This window comes from Salvelinus alpinus, chromosome 9 (genome assembly GCF_045679555.1).
Source record: "Salvelinus alpinus chromosome 9, SLU_Salpinus.1, whole genome shotgun sequence".
Lineage (NCBI taxonomy): Eukaryota > Metazoa > Chordata > Actinopteri > Salmoniformes > Salmonidae > Salvelinus > Salvelinus alpinus.
The window spans coordinates 44,617,962-44,642,401 of record NC_092094.1 but is presented as its reverse complement, the minus strand read 5'-3'; the positions used below and the strand labels follow the sequence as shown (position 1 = coordinate 44,642,401).

The following is a 24,440-nucleotide window of genomic DNA, read 5'->3' as shown; positions in this document are numbered from 1 at the left end:
AGCAGTAGCTAACTGACTACCAGCTAGTAGCTAGGTTAGCTGGCTAGCTTCTGTTGGGGGTTCCGGTTCTAAAGTATAGAAAATAGCAGATCCATATCACATTGGGTGAGGCGGGTTGCAGGAGTGTATGTTGAAATTGAGGTTAGAAATATAAAAAATATATACTAAATATATACGAGGGGGAAAAAAGATATATACACGGGACACGACAAGACAAAGATGTCTGACTGCTACGCCATCTTGGTTAAATGACTTAATGATGTCTTCAAATCAAGTGAGTCAACTCAAAGGAGCAGGAAGTCAATAGAAAGTGAATCTGTGCCCGATGGAAAGGGAGGACCACTGAATGTGTTCCTGAAGGGAAACACAATCCCTGAAGCACCAGACCAACCCACACTACCACTTTACTCCTTCCAGTAAAAATCATTAGTCATTACCAAGAAACACTGTGCTATCGTACAATGGGAATCATTTAAAAAAGCTTGTAAAGTGTTCTGTTCTGTTTCGCGGAACCTGACCCCATTAAAAGCAATAGGTAAAGACAAGAGCCAGTGCAGGCTGGAACGAGACAGAGGCACCAGCGTTTAGCACGGGCCCGGTCCAGTCAACTATTTTACAGATTCATAAATGCTCCTGCATTAGTAACAGGTAACTAAAATCATTCCAGGATCTGAGGTCTGGGATGCATCCCAAATGGCACCATAGAATCATATTCCCTATATAGTGCAGTACTTTTGACCAGGGCCCATAGAATCATATTCCCTATATAGTGCACTACTTTTGACCGGGGCCCATAGAATCATATTCTCTATATAGTGCACTACTTTTGACCAGGGCCCATAGAATCATATTCCCTATATAGTGCACTACTTTTGACCAGGGCCCATAGAATCATATTCCCTATATAGTGCACTACTTTTGACCAGGGCCCATAGAATCATATTCCCTATATAGTGCACTACTTTTGACCAGGGCCCATAGAATCATATTCCCTATATAGTGCACTACTTTTGACCAGGGCCCATAGCATCATATTCCCTATATAGTGCACTACTTTTGACAAGGGCCCATAGCATCATATTCCCTATATAATGCACTACTTTTGACCAGGGCCCATAGAATCATATTCCCTATATAGTGCACTACTTTTGACCAGGGCCCATAGCATCATATTCCCTATATAATGCACTACTTTTGACCAGGGCCCTTAGGGTAAGCTAGACGCATGTTTCGTTCATCATGTTTTTTTATTTATGACTCTTTATGGGTTCACGTAAGGCAAGTAAAAGACACAGTACACACACGCAAACACACACACATGTACACACACACACACTCATATACAGAGAGACACATACATACACGTACGCACGCACGCACGCACGCACGCACGCACGCACGCACACACACAGACAGATTGGTCCCCAGTCGCAGAGAGTTAACAATGACATTTACACTCTGTGGTCTGTGTAGTAGCTCTTGGTTCTGGCATTTAAATGTATCCTCCACGTACTGTAGCAGACTGATTTAATGGGGCTCCACAGTGGGGTGGCACCAGGGGTACTTAGTGTAGAGTGTAGACAACACTATGGGACTCATAAAGACAGGCTTCTATTTCCCTTGTCATAACCTTCTTATGGTTCTCACCCTGTCCTCTCCTGTAGGACTGTTGGACCGATCTGTCTAGGAGACCATGGGCCCCGGTCAAAAGTAGTGCACTACAAAATGAATAGAGTGCCATTTGGGACGCACCCTAAGATTACAGGGGCAAGGAGAGCCAGCAGGGGGTTTAGACCCAGACAATAAAATAAATGTGCAAAAACATAAACCGGGAGCCTGTCAAGCTCAGGTAATTAAAAGGCAAATGTAGTGTGGGTTTTTACAGCCAAGTTAGCGGGCCCCACAGCGGGTGTAACATAGATACAGACTGAGGAGAGAGGAGAGGGCCATGAGGGAGAAACAGAGAGCGGAGAGGGACGTGGGGGGAGAAACAGAGATAGGAGAGGGGAGAGAGAGAGAGACATGGAGGGAGAAACAGATATAGGAGAAGGGGAGAGGGGGAGAGAGAGAGAGACATGAGGGGAGAAATAGAGAGAGATGGGAGAGAGAGATGTGGGGGGAGAAACAGAGAGAGGAGAGGGGAGAGAGAGAGAGACGTGGGGGGAGAAACAGAGAGAGGAGAGGGGAGAGAGAGAGACCCGAGAAACAGAAAGAGGAGAGGGGAGAGAGAGAGAGACGTGGGGTGAGAAACAGAGAAAGGAGAGAGGCATGGGGGGAGAAACAGTGAGTGTCCAATCTGACATGAGCCAGAGACAGTTGTGGCTGCAGAGATATGATTTAAACACTGTGAAATGAGAGTGTAGACCTGTAATCCTCTGGGCATGGTGGAGAAGAACAGGGACTGGTTGACTGACTGAGACAGACCTGGGTTCAGATAGTTGTTGTTTTCCTTCAAATCATTTAGCTGTGATTCATTTAGCATGCCCACCGCAATGGAACCAATGGATCCTACAAGTTTAAACCCTGTTTATTTAGTAGTATTTGAACAAAAACACATGCTATTTGGACCCAGGTCTGCTGGGATAGCTGACTGTCTGTCTGCGAGCATGTGGTAAAGACACAGTACATAGGGTCTAGGCTGAAATTAGAGATTGACGCTGAGAGAGGAAGGCAGAACATGTCTGGAAGACTGCATCCACAGCATACTGCCCAGCTGTGATTTACTGAGACTGGGCTGCAGTAGAGAGGCAGACACAGCACAAGCTATGTGTGTGTGTGTGTGTGTGTGTGTGTGTGTGTGTGTGTGTGTGTGTGTGTGTGTGTGTGTGTGTGTGTGTGTGTGTGTGTGTGTGTGTGTGTGTGTGTGTGTGTGTGTGTGTGTGTGTGTGTGTGTGTGTGTGTGTGTGTGTGTGTGTGTGTGTGTGTGTGTGTGTGTGTGTGTGCGTGCGTGCGTGCGTGCGGGAGCGAGCGAGTCAACGTGAAACGGCTAAGAGTATGAGATATCTTGGTCCGCTCAATGCAGCATTGTGTGAGCTCGCTGAATCAGCATTTCCGCACATCTGAATTGGCCCTAGCCTTTCAGGCAATTCGAGTTTGTGACATAAAGAACCTGGGCGTAACAGGATTCAGTGAACTAGATCACCTTTGATTGAGAAGAAAGGAGCTGTAGCTCGTTCTGAACACTGCCCAGTCTAGTCTAGACATATCCGGGGTTAGCCCTGAAGCCCCTGAGGGGTTTGCCATTTCTGCAGTGCTAGTGCTAGGTTGGTGTCCCAAAAAGCACCCTATTCCCTATATATAGTGCACTACTTTAGACCAGAGCCCTATTCCCTATATATAGTGCACTACTTTAGACCAGAGCCCTATCCCTATATATAGTGCACCACTTTAGACCAGAGCCCTATTCCCTATATATAGTGCACTACTTTAGACCAGATCCCTATATGTAGTGCACCACTTTAGACCAGAGCCCTATTCCCTATATATAGTGCACTACTTTAGACCAGAGCTTTAATCAAAAGTAGTGCACTGTGTAGGGAATAGGGTGCCATCGGGGACGCAGCCTAGGTCTGGCTCGGCTCAGTACAGTAGAGCAGAGTGTCTTGCCTGCCTGCCGCAGCGGTGGCGGTTTCCTTGCCAAGTTTCCTCTCTTTGTTTAGTCCACTCTGGTCAGTCTGGCTCCCCGGCCCAGCCGCACTGCAGCCACACTACAGGCAGCTCTGTCGTCAGGACCAGAGGGAAAGGGAGATAAAGAGAGAACTCTGAGAGAGAACTGAACTCTTCCCACAGCTCCCAGTGGAGAGCAGGGTACAGCGCTGCCCATTGAGGTGGTACGGCGCTCCCCATTGAGGTGGTACGGCGCTCCCCATTGAGGTGGTACGGCGCTGCCCATTGAGGTGGTACGGCGCTGCCCATTGAGGTGGTACGGCGCTCCCCATTGAGGTGGTACGGCGCTGCCCATTGAGGTGGTACGGCGCTCCCCATTGAGGTGGTACGGCGCTGCACATTGAGGTGGTACGGCGCTGCACATTTAGGTGGCACAGCGCTGCACATTGAGGTGGTACGGCGCTGCCCATTGAGGTGGCACATCGCTGCCCATTGAGGTGGTACGGCGCTCCCCATTGAGGTGGCACAGCGCTGCACATTGAGGTGGTACGGCGCTGCACATTGAGGTGGTACGGCGCTGCCCATTGAGGTGGTACGGCGCTGCCCATTGAGGTGGCACATCGCTGCCCATTGAGGTGGCACAGCGCTGCCCATTGAGGTGGTTTGGCGCTGCCCATTGAGGTGGCACAGCGCTGCCCATTGAGGTGGTACGGCGCTGTCCATTGAGGTGGCACAGCGCTGCCCATTGAGGTGGCACGCTCTCAAGAGCCCCTAGTATTTACTTACACAGTCTGTTGGGTCCTGAACCACGGAAAGAGCACTTTCAACATTCATATGGGCTATGTGGTCCTGTCAACATAAGAGCGTTTCATTTAGGCCTGGACTGACATAAGAACTGTGTGTGAATCTAGCAGCGGATAAGTACAGTAGATTGAAGCAAGAAAATTGTTCTCAAACACAAATCCAGGAGAGAACAGTGAGGCTGAACTGAATACAATGATAAAACCTTAAGCTTTCTGCATTGTCATTGCTATTTTGATGACACAGACCTGTGGTTCCAGTCACTTAGGAAGTCGCCTCTAACCCTCCTCCCAGTCTATAAATTTCTTGTCATAGCACTGAGATGAGACTCTTTGAAAGCTACTCTGAGCCCTGTGGCCAAAAAGTGATGAGAGAACAACTACACCACAGATCGACTGAAGCTACTATCTCTGTTGAGTTATGGGCCATTGGTCCCTGTTACTGTTGTTAGTCTGCCCCCCCCCCTCTCCTCCCATCCCTTGATGTCGAGATAATGAGGTTGTTCCTGTTTGGTGAAGGAACAAGAGAGGAGAGAGACAGAGAGGAGAGAGGAAGTGCTGTGGACATGGTTGCTTTTGTCAGTCTGTCGCTCCTTGTACACCCCTCCTCTCTCCCTCATCCCTCCCGTCCCTTGATGTCGAGATAATTAGCTTGTTCCTGTTTGGTGGAGACAGCAACAGACGAGCAAGAGGACGTGTTGTGGACATGCCCTGCGGTGAGATGGTGAGACGGTGAGACTAGCAGGGCCGGCAGGCCGGATGGACTAAAGTAGTGTGTATGTTTACCAGGCCAGCCCTGTCACTGGCTAGTGCTTGGCCAACCAGTCTAAACAGAGTACCACTAGGCCCTGGCTGTTTGGGGATGGGGTGGAGGGCTAAACACGTTACAGATGGACTTCTCCTACACACAGGCCGCGTCCCAAATGGAGCCATAGTCCTTATGTAGTGCGCTACTTTTGAACGGAGCCCGATTGGTCCTGGTCAATAGTGCACTATATAGGGTGCCATTTGGGCCACTGACAAAACACAGTAGGGCACAGAGACCAGGGTTTGTAAGGGGCTTTAGGGGCTGAGGTATTCTCAGTATTCAGCCTTGGTTTAATTTACAGCATACTTGTCTAATTGAGATGTCGTTAGGAGGAGAACATTCCTCTGTGCATACGCCTAGTGCTAATATGTAGGATATACGTGTTATATTTGCACTGCGATAGTGTACAGCAGCCAACCGCAGAACCCTGATTTATGGGCCATTTACTTTGAGTAAGGCAAATAATGACGTCTGGTACAGAGACATGTCTGGACATGTCTGGAGGGTGCATTAAGCTGAGGCTGATGCTTTCAACACTGCAGACTGATGTTTTTGCCCTCAACTCAAACCTCTATTTTGACTATTGAGCCAAGCACATGACTATGGTAGGGAATGGGATAAACATGTGATAGTAAATGACCAAATATAAGATGTAGGCTTGAGACAAGAACTGAACCGAATGAAGAGAAAGTATTTTAGCCATTAGAAGGGCACTGTCCCACCTTGTGTAACACTGGAATGAGGGGGGGTTGAAAAAATCACTTATTGTTGCTAGAGGCCCAAGAACATGTTTGTGTGTTTTCTCATGCAAACAGGAGGGGTTTGTGACACAAAGTATTCAGTCTTCTCTCGGCTCCTTTTACAACCACTAAGTTGTTGGTCTTCGTTGGAGCTTGTTGTTTCTGTATTTTTCACGGACACCGTCTGACAGAAAGATAACAGACTGTCACGGCCTGCAATCTGTCTTCATCCCCACTCCGGCTGGAGAATTCAACCCAAAGCTGTGCTGCCGCCTCCTTTCCAAAGAAGCTAGAGAAAGACAGAAAGAGCTATAGGCTGGACGTGTTGGCTTTGTCTGTGTGATATAAATCACTGTCTGGCGGTGTACAGGGCACAAGCATTAAGGCACTATTACTCCCCACCACGCCACTCAAATGCTTCACAACTTTCGCCCCCACTAAGATTAATGCTCCCACGACTGACACTGTGTGTGTGTGTGTGTGTGTGTGTGTGTGTGTGTGTGTGTGTGTGTGTGTGTGTGTGTGTGTGTGTGTGTGTGTGTGTGTGTGTGTGTGTGTGTGTGTGTGTGTGTGTGTGTGTGTTCGTGCGCGCGTGCGTGCGTAATTAATGCTTCCAGGACTGATGTGCTGACAGAACCGGGACAAGGCCTGAAGGCTCCACACACAGCCAGTCAAAGAGCAGCAGAGCTCTCAGTCATTGTCTGTTGATGTTTCGTGTCGGAGGGAGAGAGGAGAGGAGGGTAATAGTGGCTGGCTGGTGCTACACATCACAACACAGAAGTAGTGGTGGTTGGAGGCTAACCAAGAATGGGAGAACAGAAAGCCAGGGGGGTTACATTGAAAGGCGCATTTTACATTTGAGTCATTTAGGCTTATCCAGAACAACTTACAGTTAGTCCATTCATGGCTAGGTGGGACAACCACATATCACAGTCATAGTACCTTTTTACTCAATAAAGTAGCTATCAGTGAAGTCAGAGCTAGTACACAACACACACTGAGGCACACACACTGATGAACACACACTGATGAACACACACTGACAGGCACACACACTGACGAACACACACTCACAGACACACACACACTGATGAACACACACTGACAGGCACACACACTGATGAACCCACACTGACAGACACACACACTGATGAACACACACTGAGGCACACACACTGATGAACACACACTGACAGGCACACACACTGATGAACACACACTGAGGCACACACACTGATGAACACACACTGACAGGCACACACACTGATGAACACACACTGACAGACACACACACTGATGAACACACACTGACAGACACACACACTGATGAACACACACTGATGAACACACACTGATGAACACACACTGACAGACACACACACTGACAGGCACACACACTGATGAACACACACTGATGAACACACACTGATGAACACACACTGACAGGCACACACACTGATGAACACACACTGACAGGCACACACACTGATGAACACACACTGACAGGCACACACACTGATGAACACACACTGACAGGCACACACACTGATGAACACACACTGAGGCACACACACTGATGAAAACACACTGACAGGCACACACACTGATGAACACACACTGAGGCACACACACTGATGAACATACACTGAGGCACACAAACTGATGAACACACACTGAGGCACACACACTGATGAACATACACTGAGGCACACACACACACAAAAGGCCTCCTGCGGGGAGGAGGTTGGGATTAAAAATACAAATGTAGGACAAACCACACATCACGACAAGAGAGACACAACAACACTACATAAAGAGAGACAACAACACAGCATGGCAACAACACAACATGACAACAACATGGTAGCAACACAACATGGCAGCAGCACAACATGGTAGCAGAACAAACATGGTACAAACATTGTTGGGCACAGACAACATCACGCGAAGTAGCCAGAAGTGTCAGTAAGAGCGTCCATGATTGAGCCTTGAAAGTGAGATGAAGATAAAAACTGTTCAGTTTGAGTGTTTTTTGCAGCTCTTTCCAGTCGCTAGCTGCAGCGAACTGAAAAGAGGAGCAACCCAGGGATGTGTGTGCTCTGAGGACCTTTAACAGAATGTGACTGGCAGAACGGGTGTTGTTTGTGGAGGATGAGGGCTGCAGTAGATATCTCAAATAGGGGGGAGTGAGGCCTAAGAGGGTTTTATAAATAAGCATCAACCAGTGGGTCTTGCGACAGGTATACAGAGATGACCGGTTTACAGAGGAGTGCAGTGATGTGTCCTATAAGGAGCATTGGTGGCAAATCTGATGGCCAAATGGTAAAAAACATCTAGCCACTCGAGAGCACCCTTACCTTCTGATCTATAAATGATGTCATCTGAATCAGGGTTCGTTTGGCAGCTGGGGTGAAAGAGGAGCGATTACCATAGAGGAAACCAAGTCTAGATTTATCTTTAGCCTGTAGCTTTGACATGTGCTGAGAGAAGGACAGTGCACCGTCTAGCCATACTCCCAAGTACTTGTATGAGGTGACTACCTCAAGCTCTAAACCCTCACAGGTAGTAAGTACACCGTTGGGGAGAGGGGCATTCTTCTTACCGAACCACATGACCTTTGTTTTGGAGCTGTTCAGAACAAGGGTAAGGGCAGAGAAAGCTTGTTGGACACTAAGAAAGCCCCCAGGGAGGGGCCAGATGAGTATAAGACTGTAGCATCTGCATATAAATGGATGAGAGAGCTTCCTACTGCCTGAGCTATGTTGTTGATGTAAATGGAGAAGAGCGTGAGGCCTAGGAGCGAGCGTTGGGGTACTCCCTTGGTGACAGGCAGTGATGAGACAGCAGATGTTATGACTTTACACATTGCACTCTTTGAGAGAGGTAATTAGCAAAATAGGCCAAAGACCCCTCAGAGACACCAATACTCCTTCGCTGACCCACAAGAATGGAATGGTCTACCGTATCAAAAGCTTTGGCCAAGTCAATAAAAATAGCAGCACAACATTGCTTAGAATCAAGGGCAATGGTGACATCAATTAGGACCTTTAAGGTTGCAGTGACACATCCATAACGTGAGATTGCATACCAGAGAGAATACTATAGACATCAAGAAAGCCAGTAGAGTTGATTATTGACAAGTTTTTCCAACACTTTTGATAAACAGGGCAAGATAGATATTGGCCTATAACCGTTAGGATTAGCTTGATCTCCCCTTTAAATAAACAACACACTGTGGCTGCATTCCAAGCACTGGGAACCTCCCCAGAGAGGAGAGACAGAGAAAGGTCAGAGATAGGCTCGGTGATGATAGGGGCTGCAACCTTAAACTTGACCCTTTAAACTTGGGGTCAAGTTTAAGGAGCTCCTTTAGCTCCTCAGACTTAGTGACCGCCTGCAGGGAGAAACTGTGTAGCGGGGCAGGGGAAGAAGAGGGAGGAGCATCAGGGCTAGTCGCATTAGAAGGGGTGGCAGATGAGGAAATGTTGGACGGGCAAGGAAGCATGGCTGAGCCAAATTAATGAAGTGGTAATTAAAGAGCTCAGCCATGTGCTCCTTGTCAGTAACAACCACATCATCAACATTAAGGACATGGGCAGCTGTGAGGAGAAGGGTTTATTTGTCACGATCGTCGTAAGAAGCGGACCAAAGCGCAGCGTGGTTTGAATACATTCTTCTATATTTAATGAAGAACACTTAAACAAACTTACAAAACAAAATGAATAAGACGAACGTGACCTCTATATAAACAATGTGCTAACATGCAACATAACATAGACAATAACCCACAACCCACAATACAAAACAGGCTACCTAAATATGGTTCCCAATCAGAGACAACGCAAAACACCTGTCTCTGATTGAGAACCATATCAGGCCAAACACATAGAAATATACAAACCAGACATACAACATAGAATGACCACACAGATCACACCCTGACCAACCAAAACATAAAACATACAAAGCAAACTATGGTCAGGGCGTGACATTATTCTCCAGGTCTTTAACCATTTTCCAGAACTTCTTGGGGTTAGACTCACAGAGAACTGCTCCTTATACTAACTAACTTTGGCCTTCCGGATAGCCTGAGTGCACTTATTTCTAATTTGCCTGCCAGACAGACAGCCAAAGTATTTGTGTGCCGAGCCATCAGCCAAATGGTGTTCTTGAGGTGGAGTAACTCTGCCAGATAACGGTCAAACCAGGGGCTGAACCTATTTTTAATTCTCATTTTCATTATGGGGTCGTGTTTGTTAAGAATAAGAAGATCCAAGCGTCTTCGTCAGAGGGGATCAAGCTGATTCTATACCAATTTACAGAGGCCAGGTCATGAAGGAAGGTTTGTGTCACGATCGTCTTGCGGTGAGAGATTGGACCAAGGCGCAGCGTGTGAAAAATACATCTTCTTTTATTAGAAGAGAGAAAACCACGAAACGAACACTATACACAAACTAACAAAATAACAAACAGACGACCGTGAAGCTATATAGAAAAAATTGTGCTGACACAAACACTACACATAGACAATTACCCACAAATGCATGATGCCTATGGCTGCCTTAAATATGGCTCCCAATCAGAGACAAATGAAAGACATCTGTCTCTGATTGAGAACCACTCAGGCAACCATAGACATACCTAGAAACATACACTCAACCATAGACATACCTAGAAACATTCACTCAACACAAAACTCATACACTAAACCCAACACCCCCTTTACCATATAACCACCCAAAACGACAAAACACAAACATTCCCCATGTCACACCCTGACCTAACTAAAATAATAAAGAAAACAAAGAATACTAAGGCCAGGGCGTGACAGTTTGCTAATTCAAGTTTTTTAGCGAGCGTCCATGACAAATCAGGACAGGTCGTTTAACTGAGCAGCCGTTACAAACAAAGGCTGTAAAACAGTGATCACTAAGGTCATTACAGAAAACACCAGACTGATACCTATCAGGATTAGTTGTGAGGATAACATCAAGGAGAGTAGCCTTTTCTGGGTGTTTGGAGTCATACCTTGTGGGATTGGTAATAATCTGAGAGAGATTTAGGGAGTCCCATTGTTTTAGGACTTGGTCAGCTGGTTTAAGCATGTCCCAGTTTAGGTCACCTAGCAGGACACATTCAGACTTAATGTAAGGGGCCAGGAGTGAGTTTAGGGCATTTAGGGTACAGGCCGGTGCTGATGGTGGATGATAACACCCAGCAAAGGTCAACAAAGAGCTATTTGAAAGTTTAATCCTTAAAATCAGCAAATCAAATTGTTTGGGGACAGACTTGGTGGAGACAACCAAGCACTGAAGGTGTTCCTTGGTAAAGATTGCCACTCCACCACCTTTGGAAGATCTGTCTTGCCAAACAGGTTATAACCAGAAAGGTTAACATCAGTGTTCAAAACACTCTTTCTTAATCACGTCTCAGTAATGACCAACACATCTGGATTGGAGCTTTAGGTCATAAGCTTCTAGTGTTAACGTGCAGAAACCCAGGCTTTTACGAGAGCAGAAATCAGTGAAGCAGATATCAGAGCACAAGTCAGAATTGGGGCTAGCAACAGTAGATGGGCCAGGGTGTACATGCACATTTCCAGATATCATCAACAGTAATACAATCAGGGCACAGCAGAGGACAGGGAGAGCTCTGCTGTGTTGATTTTTTAATGACATTTGAATGGTAAAAAGATCATATTGTACAGCAATTTCATCAGGTAACATGAATACAAAGCCGGCGAGAGGTGGTTAGAATAGGATGGGAGACCAAGAGTCCATGTAACCAATAAAGAGTGAGAGTCTCGAGTGTGGGAACAAACATTGTCATGGGGCAATGTTTATCACTTTGTCATTTTAACTCTACCTATATGTACATATTACCTCAATTGCCTCAACTAACCGGTGCCCCCGCACATTGACTCTGTACCGGTACCCCTTGTATATAGAGTTGAAGTCAGGAGTTTACATACACCTTAGTCAAATAAATTTAAACAATTCCTGACATTTAATCCTAGTCAAAATTCCCTGTCTTAGGTCAGTTAGGATCACCATTTAATTTTAAGAATGTGAAATGTCAGAATAATAGTAGAAAGAATGATTTATTTCAGCTTATATTTCTTTCATCACATTCCCAGTGGGTCAGAAGTTTACATACACTCAATTAGTATTTGGTAGCATTGCCTTTAAATTGTTGAACTTGAGTCAAACGTTTCGGGTAGTCTTCCACAAGCTTCCCACAATAAGTTGGGTGAATTTTGGCCCATTCCCCCTGACAGAGCTGGTGTAACTGAGTCAGGTTTGTAGGCCTCCTTGCTCGCACACACTTTTTCAGTTCTGCCCACAAATTTTACATAGGATTGAGGTCAGGGCTTTGTGATGGCCACTCCAATACCTTGACTGTGTTGTCCTTAAGCCATTTTGCCACAACTTTGGAAGTATGCTTGGGGTCATTGTCCATTTGGAAGACCCATTTGCGACCAAGCTTTAACTTCCTGACTGATATCTTGAGATGTTGCTTCAATATATCCACATAATTTTCCTACCTCATGATGCCATCTATTTTGTGAAGTGCACCAGTCCCTCCTGCAGCAAAGCACCCCCACAACATGATGCTGCCACCCCTGTGCTTCACGGTTGGGATGGCGTTCTTCAGCTTGCAAGCCTCCCCCTTTTTCCTCCAAACATAACGATTGTAATTATGGCCAAACAGTTCTATTTTTGTTTCATCAGACCAGAGGACATTTCTCAAAAAAGTACGATCTTTGTCCCTATGTGCATTTGCAAACCGTAGTCTGGCTTTTTATGGCGGATTTGGAGAAGTGGCTTCTTCCATGCTGAGCGGCCTTTCAGGTTATGTCGATATAGGACTCGTTTTACTGTGGATATAGATACTTTTGTACCTGTTTCCTCCAGCATCTTCACAAGGTCCTTTGCTGTTGTTCTGGGATTAATTTGCACTTTTCTCACCAAAGTACATTCATCTCTAGGAGACAGAACGCGTCTCCTTCCTGAGCGGTATGACGGCTGCGTGGTCCCATGGTGTTTATACTTGCATGATATTGTTTGTACAGATGAACGTGGTACCTTCAGGCGTTTGGAAATTGCTCCCAAGGATGAACCAGACTTGTGGAGGTCAACAAAAAAAAAAAAAGAGGTCTTGGCTGATTTCTTTTGATTTTCCCATGATGTCAAGCAAAGAGGCACTGAGTTTGAAGGTAGGCCTTGAAATACATCCACAGGCACATTTCCATTTGACTCAAATTATGTCAATTAGGCTATCAGAAGCTTCTAAAGCCATGACATAATGTTCTAGAATTTTCCAAGCTGTTTAAAGGCACAGTCAACTTAGTGTATGTAAACTTCTGACCCACTGGAATTGTGATACAGTGAATTATAAGTGAAATAATCTGTCTGTAAACAATTGTTGGAAAAATTACTTGTGTCATGCACAAAGTAGATGTCCTAACCGACTTGCCAAAACTATAGCTTGTTGACAAGAAATTTGTGTAGTGGTTGAAAAATGATTTTTAATGACTCCAACCTAAGTGTATGTAAACTTCCGACTTCAACTGTAGCCTCGCTATTGTTATTTTACTGCTGCTGTTTAATTATTTAATTGTTTTATTTAACATTTAAAAAATGTTACTTATCTATGTTTTACTTAACACTTAATTATTTTAAAACTTCTTAAAGCATTGTTGGTTAAGGGCTTGTAAGTAATCATTTCACTGTAACCTGTTGTATTCGGCGCATGTGACAAAAAAAATGTGATTTGGTTTTAAATTTTATTTGAATAGCATAAAGCACAAGAAAGAAATCTAACAACTTGGAACTAGCCATTGTAAGTTCAAAGAGTCAATCACCCCAACAAGATAACTTGAGAGAGTAGCTCTCTGATTCAGAGGGGTTGGGTTAAATGCGGAAGACACATTTCAGTTGAATGCATTCAGTTGTACAACTGACTGGGTATCCCCCTTTCCCTTTCCCTCTAGGAGTCCAGTAGGCTATAAAAGTCTGAGATAAAATAAGTAAATAGTAGGAATATACTAGGTAATTAAAGCGTTTCTGAGTAAGCTCACATAATAAGCTTCACAAGTTAATTAAGCCTACCTAAAATTCAGATCAGTCCAAAGTCTGCGGTGTGTGTGTAAGTGTGTGTGTGCTGGAGGCGAGCAAAAGCTCGGGACAGAGGGGGGGGGGGGGGGGGGGGGTACCTGTACCAGACAGGGGGAGACAGGCCAGGGCTGACCGGGAACAGATTTCCGGGTTGATCCAAGCAGCAGTGCAGCAGGCAACAGGAATAGTCGTCACAACCGCTTGGGAGAAGCTTTTTTTCTGAGGCTGAGTAGGAGAGAGGCCTTCAACCTTACCAGGCAGGTGAGTGATAGGGCAGATAAAGAACGTCTGAAGTGAAAAGCTTGGTGAAAAACCATGGTAAAGTTGGCTTGAGTTTCGATACTCGCCAGACATTCGGGCCTTCAAACATCAATAGCTCAATAGAACACACACTGACAGGCACACACACACACCACACACTGACAGGCACACACACACACCACACACTGACAGGCACACACACACACACCACACACTGACAGGCACACACACACACCACACACTGACAGGCACACACACACACCACACACTGACAGGCACACACACACATTGACAAGCACACACAACACACACTGATGTATACACTTGATTGATAATTCCTCAGGGCTGTTGGGAAACACCTTATTCATGGCTGATTCTGCCATAACACCATGCTTGGCTCTGTCTGTGCGTTTGTGTTTTCTATTAGAAGTGACACCTGAAAATGATTCAACATTGAGGTGCTTTCTAGGAAATCCGAACTTTCTTTGGTCAAGAATGAGATCATTTTAAAACATGACGAGGACAATATCTTTTCAATCATCAGAATTCTATTCTGTGCGCAATAAACACTACTTGTAATCAATCAAATGACTGTACTATATCATCCACTCCTTGATCATAGCAAGATGTCCCTCTTTGTCAGACTGAGACCAGAAGAACTCCTTCAGCTGCAGTAGAGACGCTGTGTGTGAGCTGTGAGGCAGACCCCTTGTCTTCTATGTGTGGGCTGAGGCGGGTGGAGGGAGACTAGAGAAGGAAAAGCCAAAATATGAGACGGACCTGGCCAGGCCTCTGGAGCAGCAGAGTGGAGGGAGGAGGAATGGACCGAGGCACAGACAGACGGGGGGGGGGGGGGTCAGTGGGTTCATCCACCTGCTGGCCGGGGGCACAGCACTGGAACCACCCCCCTCTCTCAGCCCAACAGGTGTGCTGGCCCCTGGCCGCCGTGGGCCCATCAAAACAAGAGATTCACATGACTAGAACCATAATATGAGAGGACACACACAGAAAACAGTCATTACAGGCCGAGTGAGGGTATCACATGTTTTTGCTGTTCTTTTTTTGCTACCGCTGTGTGGAATCGGTCACCATGGCAACTCTCCTACGAGTCATGCAAAACGCTATTCATATTGGTACTCGGGGAGCATGCAGTGATTGGAGCCACATTTGTTTTGGGGGCTTTAGTTTCCTCACGCTAGGCTGCTGCTGCCTGCTGCTCTGATCGGCGATTTCCCATGAACTGGTCTGCTAATTAGGAACCTTTCCGTCAGGTTGGTTTGCTGTGTGCCACAGGATGCAGGAGGGACAGCGAGGGTGTTTTATAAAGTGAGGTTTATGTTACCAAACAGGAGATTGAGATCACAACGTGCACGGACAGCAAATGGGCCAGAACTCAATCTCCTTTCCTCTCTGTAGGGTTAGTCTTTAGTTCAGGATCATTTCACTCCTGTCAAGAGCAGAGGGTTTGGAGAGCTGTGTCCTTTCACTCATGCATTATAGTAGACATGGAGCCACGAGCCAAAATTCAATATCTATAGCAAAAACCATGGTAAAATGGAGAAAATCATTGAACTGCACACACACAAGACACAACACACACACTCAATTTCTCTCTGAGCTTCTAGGGAAGCAGAGCTCTAAATGACAGACAGGCTAATGGCTCCCATGCCAGCCGTATTGTTGTCCTGTGAGACTTCCCTGAGCGGAAAAACAAAGGTTCCCGACGCGAGTGAAAGCCAGCACACATGCTCACAGTCACAGGACTGCAGTGGGCACCACATCACGGCCCGCAGGCTCCAGTTGGACCAACCAACGGTGGTACAAATTGGTCCCTGGTGTGCAATGAGGTGGTACTGTTTACTATCTGCTACTTTATTCCTTGTACATATCTTTATTTCTAGTATGTGTGCATATCTACCTCAGTTACCGCGTACTCCTGCACATCGACTCAGTACTGGTACCCCTTGTGTATAGACAGCCAAGTTATCATTACTCATTATGTATCTATTATAACTTTTATTATTACCTGTTTAACTTTTCTATTATTTCTCTATTTTCTTTCTCTCTGCGTTGTAGGGAAGGGCCCATAAGCATTTCACTGTTAGTCCACAGTCCACAAGCATGTGACGAATACAACTTGATTTGATTTTGATGACTGGGGATCAGGCAGGCATCACATGGTGGCACTTCCCGGTCCACTCTGCCTAGCGGGTCACGCCTGGTTACAGCACATAACACAGCTGCTGCCTATTGGCCATGCTCCACTGAGGACCAGAGGGATGTGTGGGTGCTCTCTCCCTTTAGCTTGTATTAGAATGCCTTTTTGGCATGGAAACACAAAAACAAGTCACAACCCACCGTCGTCACAATATAACTTGTTGTTGTAGACCAGGGGTTTTCACTCAGGCCCCCTTTCTAGCATCCCCCGCCTTATTTCTATGGGCACAAGCACTGTTCATAACACAAACTGTTCACAACTCTCTGGTCGGCGGAGAGAAAATGTTGATGGTTTAAAGCTTATTTCCTGCAATTCTACACATTTGTCATGGGGTGCAGAGAAAAGGAGACTAAGTTGAAAGCCGGACTGAGTTCCTTAAAGAAAGATGTACGGCGCGTTGCCCCACAGTTTTGGACCCACTGTTGTAGAGGACAGAGGGTAGAGGGTCGTTGGTAAAGCATAGAAACCCTGAGGAGATGTGAATGAACAGAAAAAGAACACCTCGTGTGTCACGTACGCATCACTAGAGAAGAGGAGGTATTTGTTTAACGGCTCAGCCATGGGCCGAAACCAGCCATAACACATACTGTGGAAAAGATTCCATCCCACACACAAACATGCTAGCGTGGGCACACACACACACACACACACACACACACACACACACACACACACACACACACACACACACACACACACACACACACACACACACACACACACACACACACACACACACACACACACACACACACAGTCTCACATACACATGAGCACGGACACACAAGACTGTTCTTACCTTATCCTCCAGGCGGATCAGTCTGGCTCCCACAGTGTGGTATTCCTTATCTACGCCTTTTTCTGAAAAACAACAACACAGCATCTCCAACAGCAACGGACGGCTGGAAGCAGTAGCCTATGCATTTCTGAAAACATGGACTTAATTGTTTGAAATATGAACCTTTCTATACATGTTATGAGGCATGTCTTACTTCGCTTCAGAGTAGCCTACTAGATCTCCGTTCTACATTTCTAAAGGATATTTTCATCTCTGTCACATGAAAACGCTCGCATGTGCGGTGCCCTTTTTGACTGTGTTTTCAGATAATTGCATTATGTAACAGACATTCGCACGTAGCCTCCTGCCTTGTGCGCAATGCTGCGCTTATAATGTGAATAAATAGCAGTTCATCAACATTTGAAGCTATACATTGTGATCTGTTTCATCAGAATCATTGCTTTTTAAAGTTATTTTTATGTAGTCTAGACCTACTGGTTGTATGAATTTGGGATCCATCTTCACACAACTGTCCCAGAGTCTGTTTGGAACAGGCTAGTTCTTTCTTGACAATCTGACCAATAGAATAGGTAAACTTTTGTACTATGGGGGATAGTAGATTGACATATGGTAGTTAAGCACCCAATGCATATGGGTCCGGCAGATTTCTCAAATGTCCAGTAAATTAAAATGTGGCCTGTCAAATGTCCAGGGGAAACCATGGTACTATGGTATGCTTTACCACCCCTGTGTCACACACACACCACCCCCCAACACATGCACTTCTTTATTTAGGGGCCCCCTAACGCAAATAACTCTTAGTCATGCAATGAGTCCCGATAAACATAACAACAGTATATCAGTGTAGTGGGGCCAGGGCAGGGCCAGAGCAGGGCCAGAGCAGGCTCAGCCAGGCAGACTGGGGGTAGTGCGGCCAGGGCAGGGCCAGAGCAGGCTGGGGGTAGTGGGGCCAGGGCAGGGCCAGAGCAGGCTCAGCCAGGCAGACTGGTGGTAGTGGGGCCAGGGCAGGGCCAGAGCAGGCTCAGCCAGGCAGACTGGGGGTAGTGGGGCCAGGGCAGGGCCAGGGCAGGGCCAGAGCAGGCTCAGCCAGGCAGACTGGGGGTAGTGGGGCCAGGGCAGGGCCAGAGCAGGGCCAGAGCAGGCTCAGCCAGGCAGACTGGGGGTAGTGCGGCCAGGGCAGGGCCAGAGCAGGCTCAGCCAGGCAGACTGGGGGTAGTGGGGCCAGGGCAGGGCCAGAGCAGGCTCAGCCAGGCAGACTGGGGGTAGTGCGGCCAGAGCAGGGCCAGAGCAGGCTCAGCCAGGCAGACTGGGGGTAGTGCGGCCAGGGCAGGGCCAGAGCAGGCTCAGCCAGGCAGACTGGGGGTAGTGGGGCCAGGGCAGGGCCAGAGCAGGCTCAGCCAGGCAGACTGGGGGTAGTGGGGCCAGGGCAGGGCCAGAGCAGGCTCAGCCAGGCAGACTGGGGGTAGTGGGTTGTATTTGACAGGCAGGCAGGCAGCTGTAGTGTTATCCTGTATGGCTGGCCTGGTTGTAATGGATGTCTGGAGTAAAGCCCCAGACTCCTAATCCAATACCAGGTCCAATCAAGCAAGTGTTTAACCATCTTATTTCCCTTGTTAGCTCCATGGGGCAGCCAAGAAATGGAGGAGGAGGAGGAAGAGGAGGAGATGTGGAGGAGAGAGGTGGAGAGGAGGAGGGTGGTACACAGAGCAGGAGGAGGAGGAGGAGAAGAAGAAGAGAGAAGGAGAAGGAAGGATAGGAGGGTGGTATGGAAAAGGAGGAGGGGGAGAAAGAAGGAGATGAGGAGAGAGGAGAAAGAGGGAGGAGGGGGCACGCAGAGGAGGAGAATAAGAGAGAAGGCGGCGAAGGATGGGGAGACGGGATGGCAGCGTTGTGCATACAAATACTAGCGTGTGTACCAAACACACATAGTCAAACATATACACACTCACACACTACGTATACACACTATACACACTGGGGATCTCTTCGCAGAAGATTTAGTCTAGTCCAGCCTTATCGTTGTTCCTCGCTGTCTTTGTTTGTGAGATGAGGGGGCACAGTGAGGAGTGACAAGAGTTTATCAGATCAACTCTGTCCTGGTGAGTTTCCTCTGGTGGGTTTTACCTGGCAAAAACATTCCTGGTTTCCCCAATGTGTGGTCTAGTCTGGGAAAAGAAGGAGAACATAAGAGACACGTTATGGGAAAATTGAAACTTTGGACGAAGCTCTGTAGCATTTGTTAGTGTTTCATGTCTGTGACAGAATTAGAGAGAAAGAGAAAGAGAGAGAGAGAGAGTGAAAGAAAGCTGAGAGACAGATATAGACAGAGAGGACGAGAGACAGACAGAGAGAGAGACAGGGAGAAAGAGAGAGAGCGAGAGAACGCAAAGTAAAAAGAGAGAGATTTAATGGCCCACCTCCTCTGTAGCTCCTTAATGCGAACCATCATGGTGAGGTGTCCCTGGTTGTACTGCTCCATCACGTCCCTCACGTCGTACGGCTTCCTCGCTTGCTGTGGAGCGGGAATATTGTATTGTAGCAACCCAAACACAACACACACAGCACATTGTCACCCACGGTCATCCCTAGGGGACTCCCTCGAGTCAACAGTCGTCACTCTTGCTGCTGGTGATTCTCTGATCCACCTCTACGCAGACAACACCATTCTGTATACTTCTGGCCCTTCTTTGGACACTGTGTTAATTGACCTCCAGACGAGCTTCAATGCCATACAACTCTCCTTCCGCGGCCTCCAACTGCTCTTAAACGCAAGTAAATGCATGCTCTTCAACCGATCGCTGCCCACACCTGCCCGCACGTCCAGCATCACTACTCTGGACGGTTCTGACTTAGAATATGTGGACAACTACAAATACCTAGGTGTCTGGTTAGACTGTAAACTCTCCTTCCAGACTCATAAGCATCTCCAATCTAGAATCGGCTTCCTATTTCGCAAACAAAGCCCCCTTCACTCATGCTGCCAAACATACCCTCATAAAACTGACTATCATACCGATCCTTGACTTCGGCGATGTAATTTACAAAATAGCCTCCAACACTCTACTCAGCACATTGGATGCAGTCTATCACAGTGCCATCCGTTTTGTCACCAAAGCCCCATATACTACCCACCATTGCGACCTGTATGCTCTCGTTGGCTGGCCCTCGCTTCATATTCGTCGCCAAACCCACTGGCTCCAGGTCATCTATAAGTCTTTGCTAGGTAAAGCCCCGCCTTATCTCAGCTCACTGGTCACCATAGCAGCACCCACCCGTAGCACGCGCTCCAGCAGGTATATTTCACTGGTCATCCCCAATGCCAATTCCCCCTTTTGCCGCCTTTCCTTACAGTTTTCTGCTGCCAATGACTGGAACGGATTGCAAGGATCGCTGAGGCTGGAGACTCATATCTCCCTCGCTGGCTTTGGGCACGAGCTGTCAGAGCAGCTCACAGATCACTGCACCTGTACATAGCCCATCTGTGGATGGCCCATCCAACTACCTCATCCCCATACTGTTATTTATTTTTTTGCTCCTTTGCACCCCAGTATCTCTACTTGCACATTTTATTTTCTGCACATCTATCACTCCAGTGTTTAATTTCTAAATTGTAATTACTTCGCCACTACGGCCTATTTATTGCCTTACCTCCCTAATCTTACCTCATCTGCACACACTGTATATAGACTTTTTCTATTGTGTTATTGACTGTACGTTTATTTATTCCATGTGTAACTCTGTGTTGTTGTTTGTGTCGCACTGCTTTGCTTTATCTTGGCCAGGTCGCAGTTGTAAATGAGAATTTGTTCTTAACTTGCCTACCTGGTTAAATAAAGGTGAAACAAAAAAATAAATAAAATAAAAAACACAGTGCTTTGTTGTTGCAGTGTGTATTGACGATGAGGAAGCCAAGGGAAGAGGGCTTGTTCAGCAGGCTTTCACTTGTGTTGGGGGAGTTGTTTTGTGTGAGGAGAATCTTGTGACTGAGGTTGCATCACCCAATTAAACATGACGAGCCAGTATGGTTGGATCTGTTCACCATCTAGAAATAATGAAGTAATGAGAAGATGGTTGAATGTGAAGCGGAAACAGTGGCCTGTGTTTGTTGGTGACTGTTGAAGACTACAACCACGTTCAGATTAGAGAGTTGTGAACGACTAAAGGCCAAGTGAGGCTATTCTGTGGTAGGTGCCTAGTCTCCTACAGCTGTGCAGTGAGAGACTCTAACCACACAAGCAGAGGTTAACAGGGTTCCCATGATACTGAGGCTGAACTGACGACAGGCCAGACACAGACGTGCAGGTGCAAGTTGCAGGCACAGACGCCGTCTTACACACACATACATTGTTCACGCACCCACACACTGCGTATATGCAAATGCAAGTGGGCACACGCACACACGGCAGTCCTGCAGCTGCACAACATGCCCTTGTGCTTACCCTCACCTTCCTAAGAAACCACAGCACTATTCTCTCTATCCTCCCTCCTCCTCCCCTCTCTTCCTCCACCCTGTCTTTTACCTGAAATTTCTGTCTGGCCACAAAGTACTTCATTCTCCGGAGTACTTTGACTGCTGCTTTGTGGGCGTGAGACAACCTGAGGGAGACAAACACATTTCATTTGGTTTCACTGTCGAGACGAGAACTGGCAAGAAAAGATTTCATTGTTCATGACGCTGTATCCTGCGCACATGACAAATACATGTTGATTTGATTTGTTCCAGCACACAAGGGGTTAAGCCTGCAGATGTTTCCCCCGTCTCAGTTGTATTTCCTTATAAATGCAACCTGGCTTGTTTTCTGTCCTGAAAACAACAGAACATTTGTACAACTTGCATGCTTCCAGCCATTCTAATTGGCTTGTACTGCATTCATTTATGCAGAATGTGTGTACCATGCAATAGCAAACACATATGGCTTCGAGGGCTAGGAGAGTCCCCCTCCCTACCACACACACACACACACACACACACACACACACACACACACACACACACACACACACACACACACACACACACACACACACACACACACACACACACACACACACACACACACAAAAAACACCAACACACACACACAAACACATGCACGCGTGTGCACGAAAGCACACACACTCTCAAACAAACACACTGTGTGCTAGAACTGTATGATCTCATCCTCTGGAACTAAACAGGTTTCTCATACATCTCACGGATGTTGAACTCTGATGAACTTGTTGTTCGTCTGTAAGTTTCGCCACAATATTAAAACTGTGAATCTGGAACAACCAAACATCTTGTGTAATCTGAGTCACATACACACACACACACACACACACACACACACACACACACACACACACACACACACACACACACACACACACACAGGCTCAACACGCCTCATTTGTGTCAACAAATGGGAAAACCACCGGCATTAAACTAAACACCATAACAGCACACATAGTAGCCTAGCTATAGCCGCAAGAGTACAGACCCACTTCTTCCATCACGCAAGTGCTTTGCATGATGTGTTGATGTTCGCTTGGCTTCACTGTGTCTAAGCTGAAATGCACAACAAGATGCAGACAGATCTGGTAAAAAAAAAAAAAAATTGTTGTGAGCCAAATGTGACTGTTGGAGATGACACGGCCATATTTGGGTGTACGCATGAGTACGATACTTAGCTGTGTGTGTGTGAGGGCAAAACTTGAAAGGGTGTTGATGTGCGGTTCGACTGCTGACAACTTCCATGGGTCATGGGGTCATGGCTAGAGGATGACCACAGAGCAGTAGAGGAAGTGGTGACCTGCTAGCTAGATCTGGAAATAGGCCCTCAGAGTCTATTCCAGAACCGTTTGGATTCTTTTTGGTCCATGTACAGAATGTGTGCCCTCTCATTTTACAGTTTAACATTCATGCGGTGGTTTCATATTTCTGGACTGTTATTATATTGTTGTACTATGCTGTCTCTGTACTGGAGGTACTGTGTGCTAGGACTGCAGCGTGACTAGTAATGGGCACTCAGTGAGAACCCATGTGTCTCTGTCTGTTGCTTCTCTCTGACACTAGCTCTGCTGACAGATCAAAGAGAATGCAATCAACTCAATATGGATATTTTTGGGGGTCTGTCTTAAAAGCGTAGCTGAAATATCTGCTTTTGCTTCACGTGTGTTTTAAAACATGTGACCCTTACCCTTCGGCCTTATCGCTGACATCAAGGGGGCTGGATAAGCCTCCCGGGACGGCGTTTGGAGTGCGTCTCGAGAGACGCCGGATTAACGCTGAGCAACGCCACCGGATTCTTTAACAATAACATTCTGAAGGAATTCAGAGCGGGGACACCTTGTAAAATAGCACAGAGATGAGAAACGGGCACAGGAACAAACGAGAGACAGAAGACAGAGTTGCCATCCCCTTCAGAGATAACGGCACAACATAGTCTACAAAGTCTGGAGATTAAAAAAATGTGGCCCCAAATCCCCCCAAAAACATCCTCCCATAACTAGAGAGAAAGTGTGTGTGTGTGTGTGTGTGTGTGTGACACACTTTGCCAGGCTCTGAGCGTGACTGTGGTGAGAGATAAGGTCTTCTCTGCTGAAGTGCTCCAAAGCAAATGAATGGCTCCATTCTGAAGGCAGCAGCCCTTTGTTGGGGGGATGTATGGGGGTACAAGACTTGTTGTGACTGCTGCGTCCCAGCCCTACAGCTGGCTAGCTGGTTCTCTGTGAAGAAAGCACACCCTCCCGCCTTTGTGGAGTCAACAAGCCCGGTCTGAAGACTTCATTAGAGGGTAGGGGCAACAAAAGGACTTAACAGACAATACACTGACAGGGGCCATAAAACATATGGATCAAAGCAGACTGCTGGGACTGCTTTTTCTGCCCTCAGATCTGGGCCTATACGAGGAAATGCACACAATACCAAACAAAAAGCAGAGGCGTTTTTTTTTCTTTCTTCATTTTTGCACCCCCTCCTCCGTCTTCCCAAGTGCGAGGAGGATGTGTTTTTGCGCTGAGTTGTAGATTGAACATAATTGGGAAAGAAAACACATGTAGGAAACAGAAAACACGTGCAGTTTCGATCACGGGACTGTTTCCCCCCTCGC

The 24,440-nt window shown here is 46.8% G+C and overlaps 1 protein-coding gene across 1 annotated transcript in view; it reads right to left on the bottom strand.

Annotated features, from left to right (window-relative positions):
- LOC139530179 (potassium voltage-gated channel subfamily KQT member 1-like) overlaps positions 1–24,440 on the bottom strand; it is a 243,770-nt gene that overhangs the window by 78,841 nt on the left and 140,489 nt on the right. The window contains exons 15-18 of the mRNA XM_071326349.1: positions 21,870–21,945; positions 19,767–19,861; positions 19,474–19,514; positions 17,350–17,411 (exon numbers count right to left, since the gene is read on the bottom strand). Coding sequence (XP_071182450.1) covers positions 17,350–17,411; positions 19,474–19,514; positions 19,767–19,861; positions 21,870–21,945 — 274 coding nt within the window. The remainder of the gene's footprint in view (positions 1–17,349; positions 17,412–19,473; positions 19,515–19,766; positions 19,862–21,869; positions 21,946–24,440) is intronic.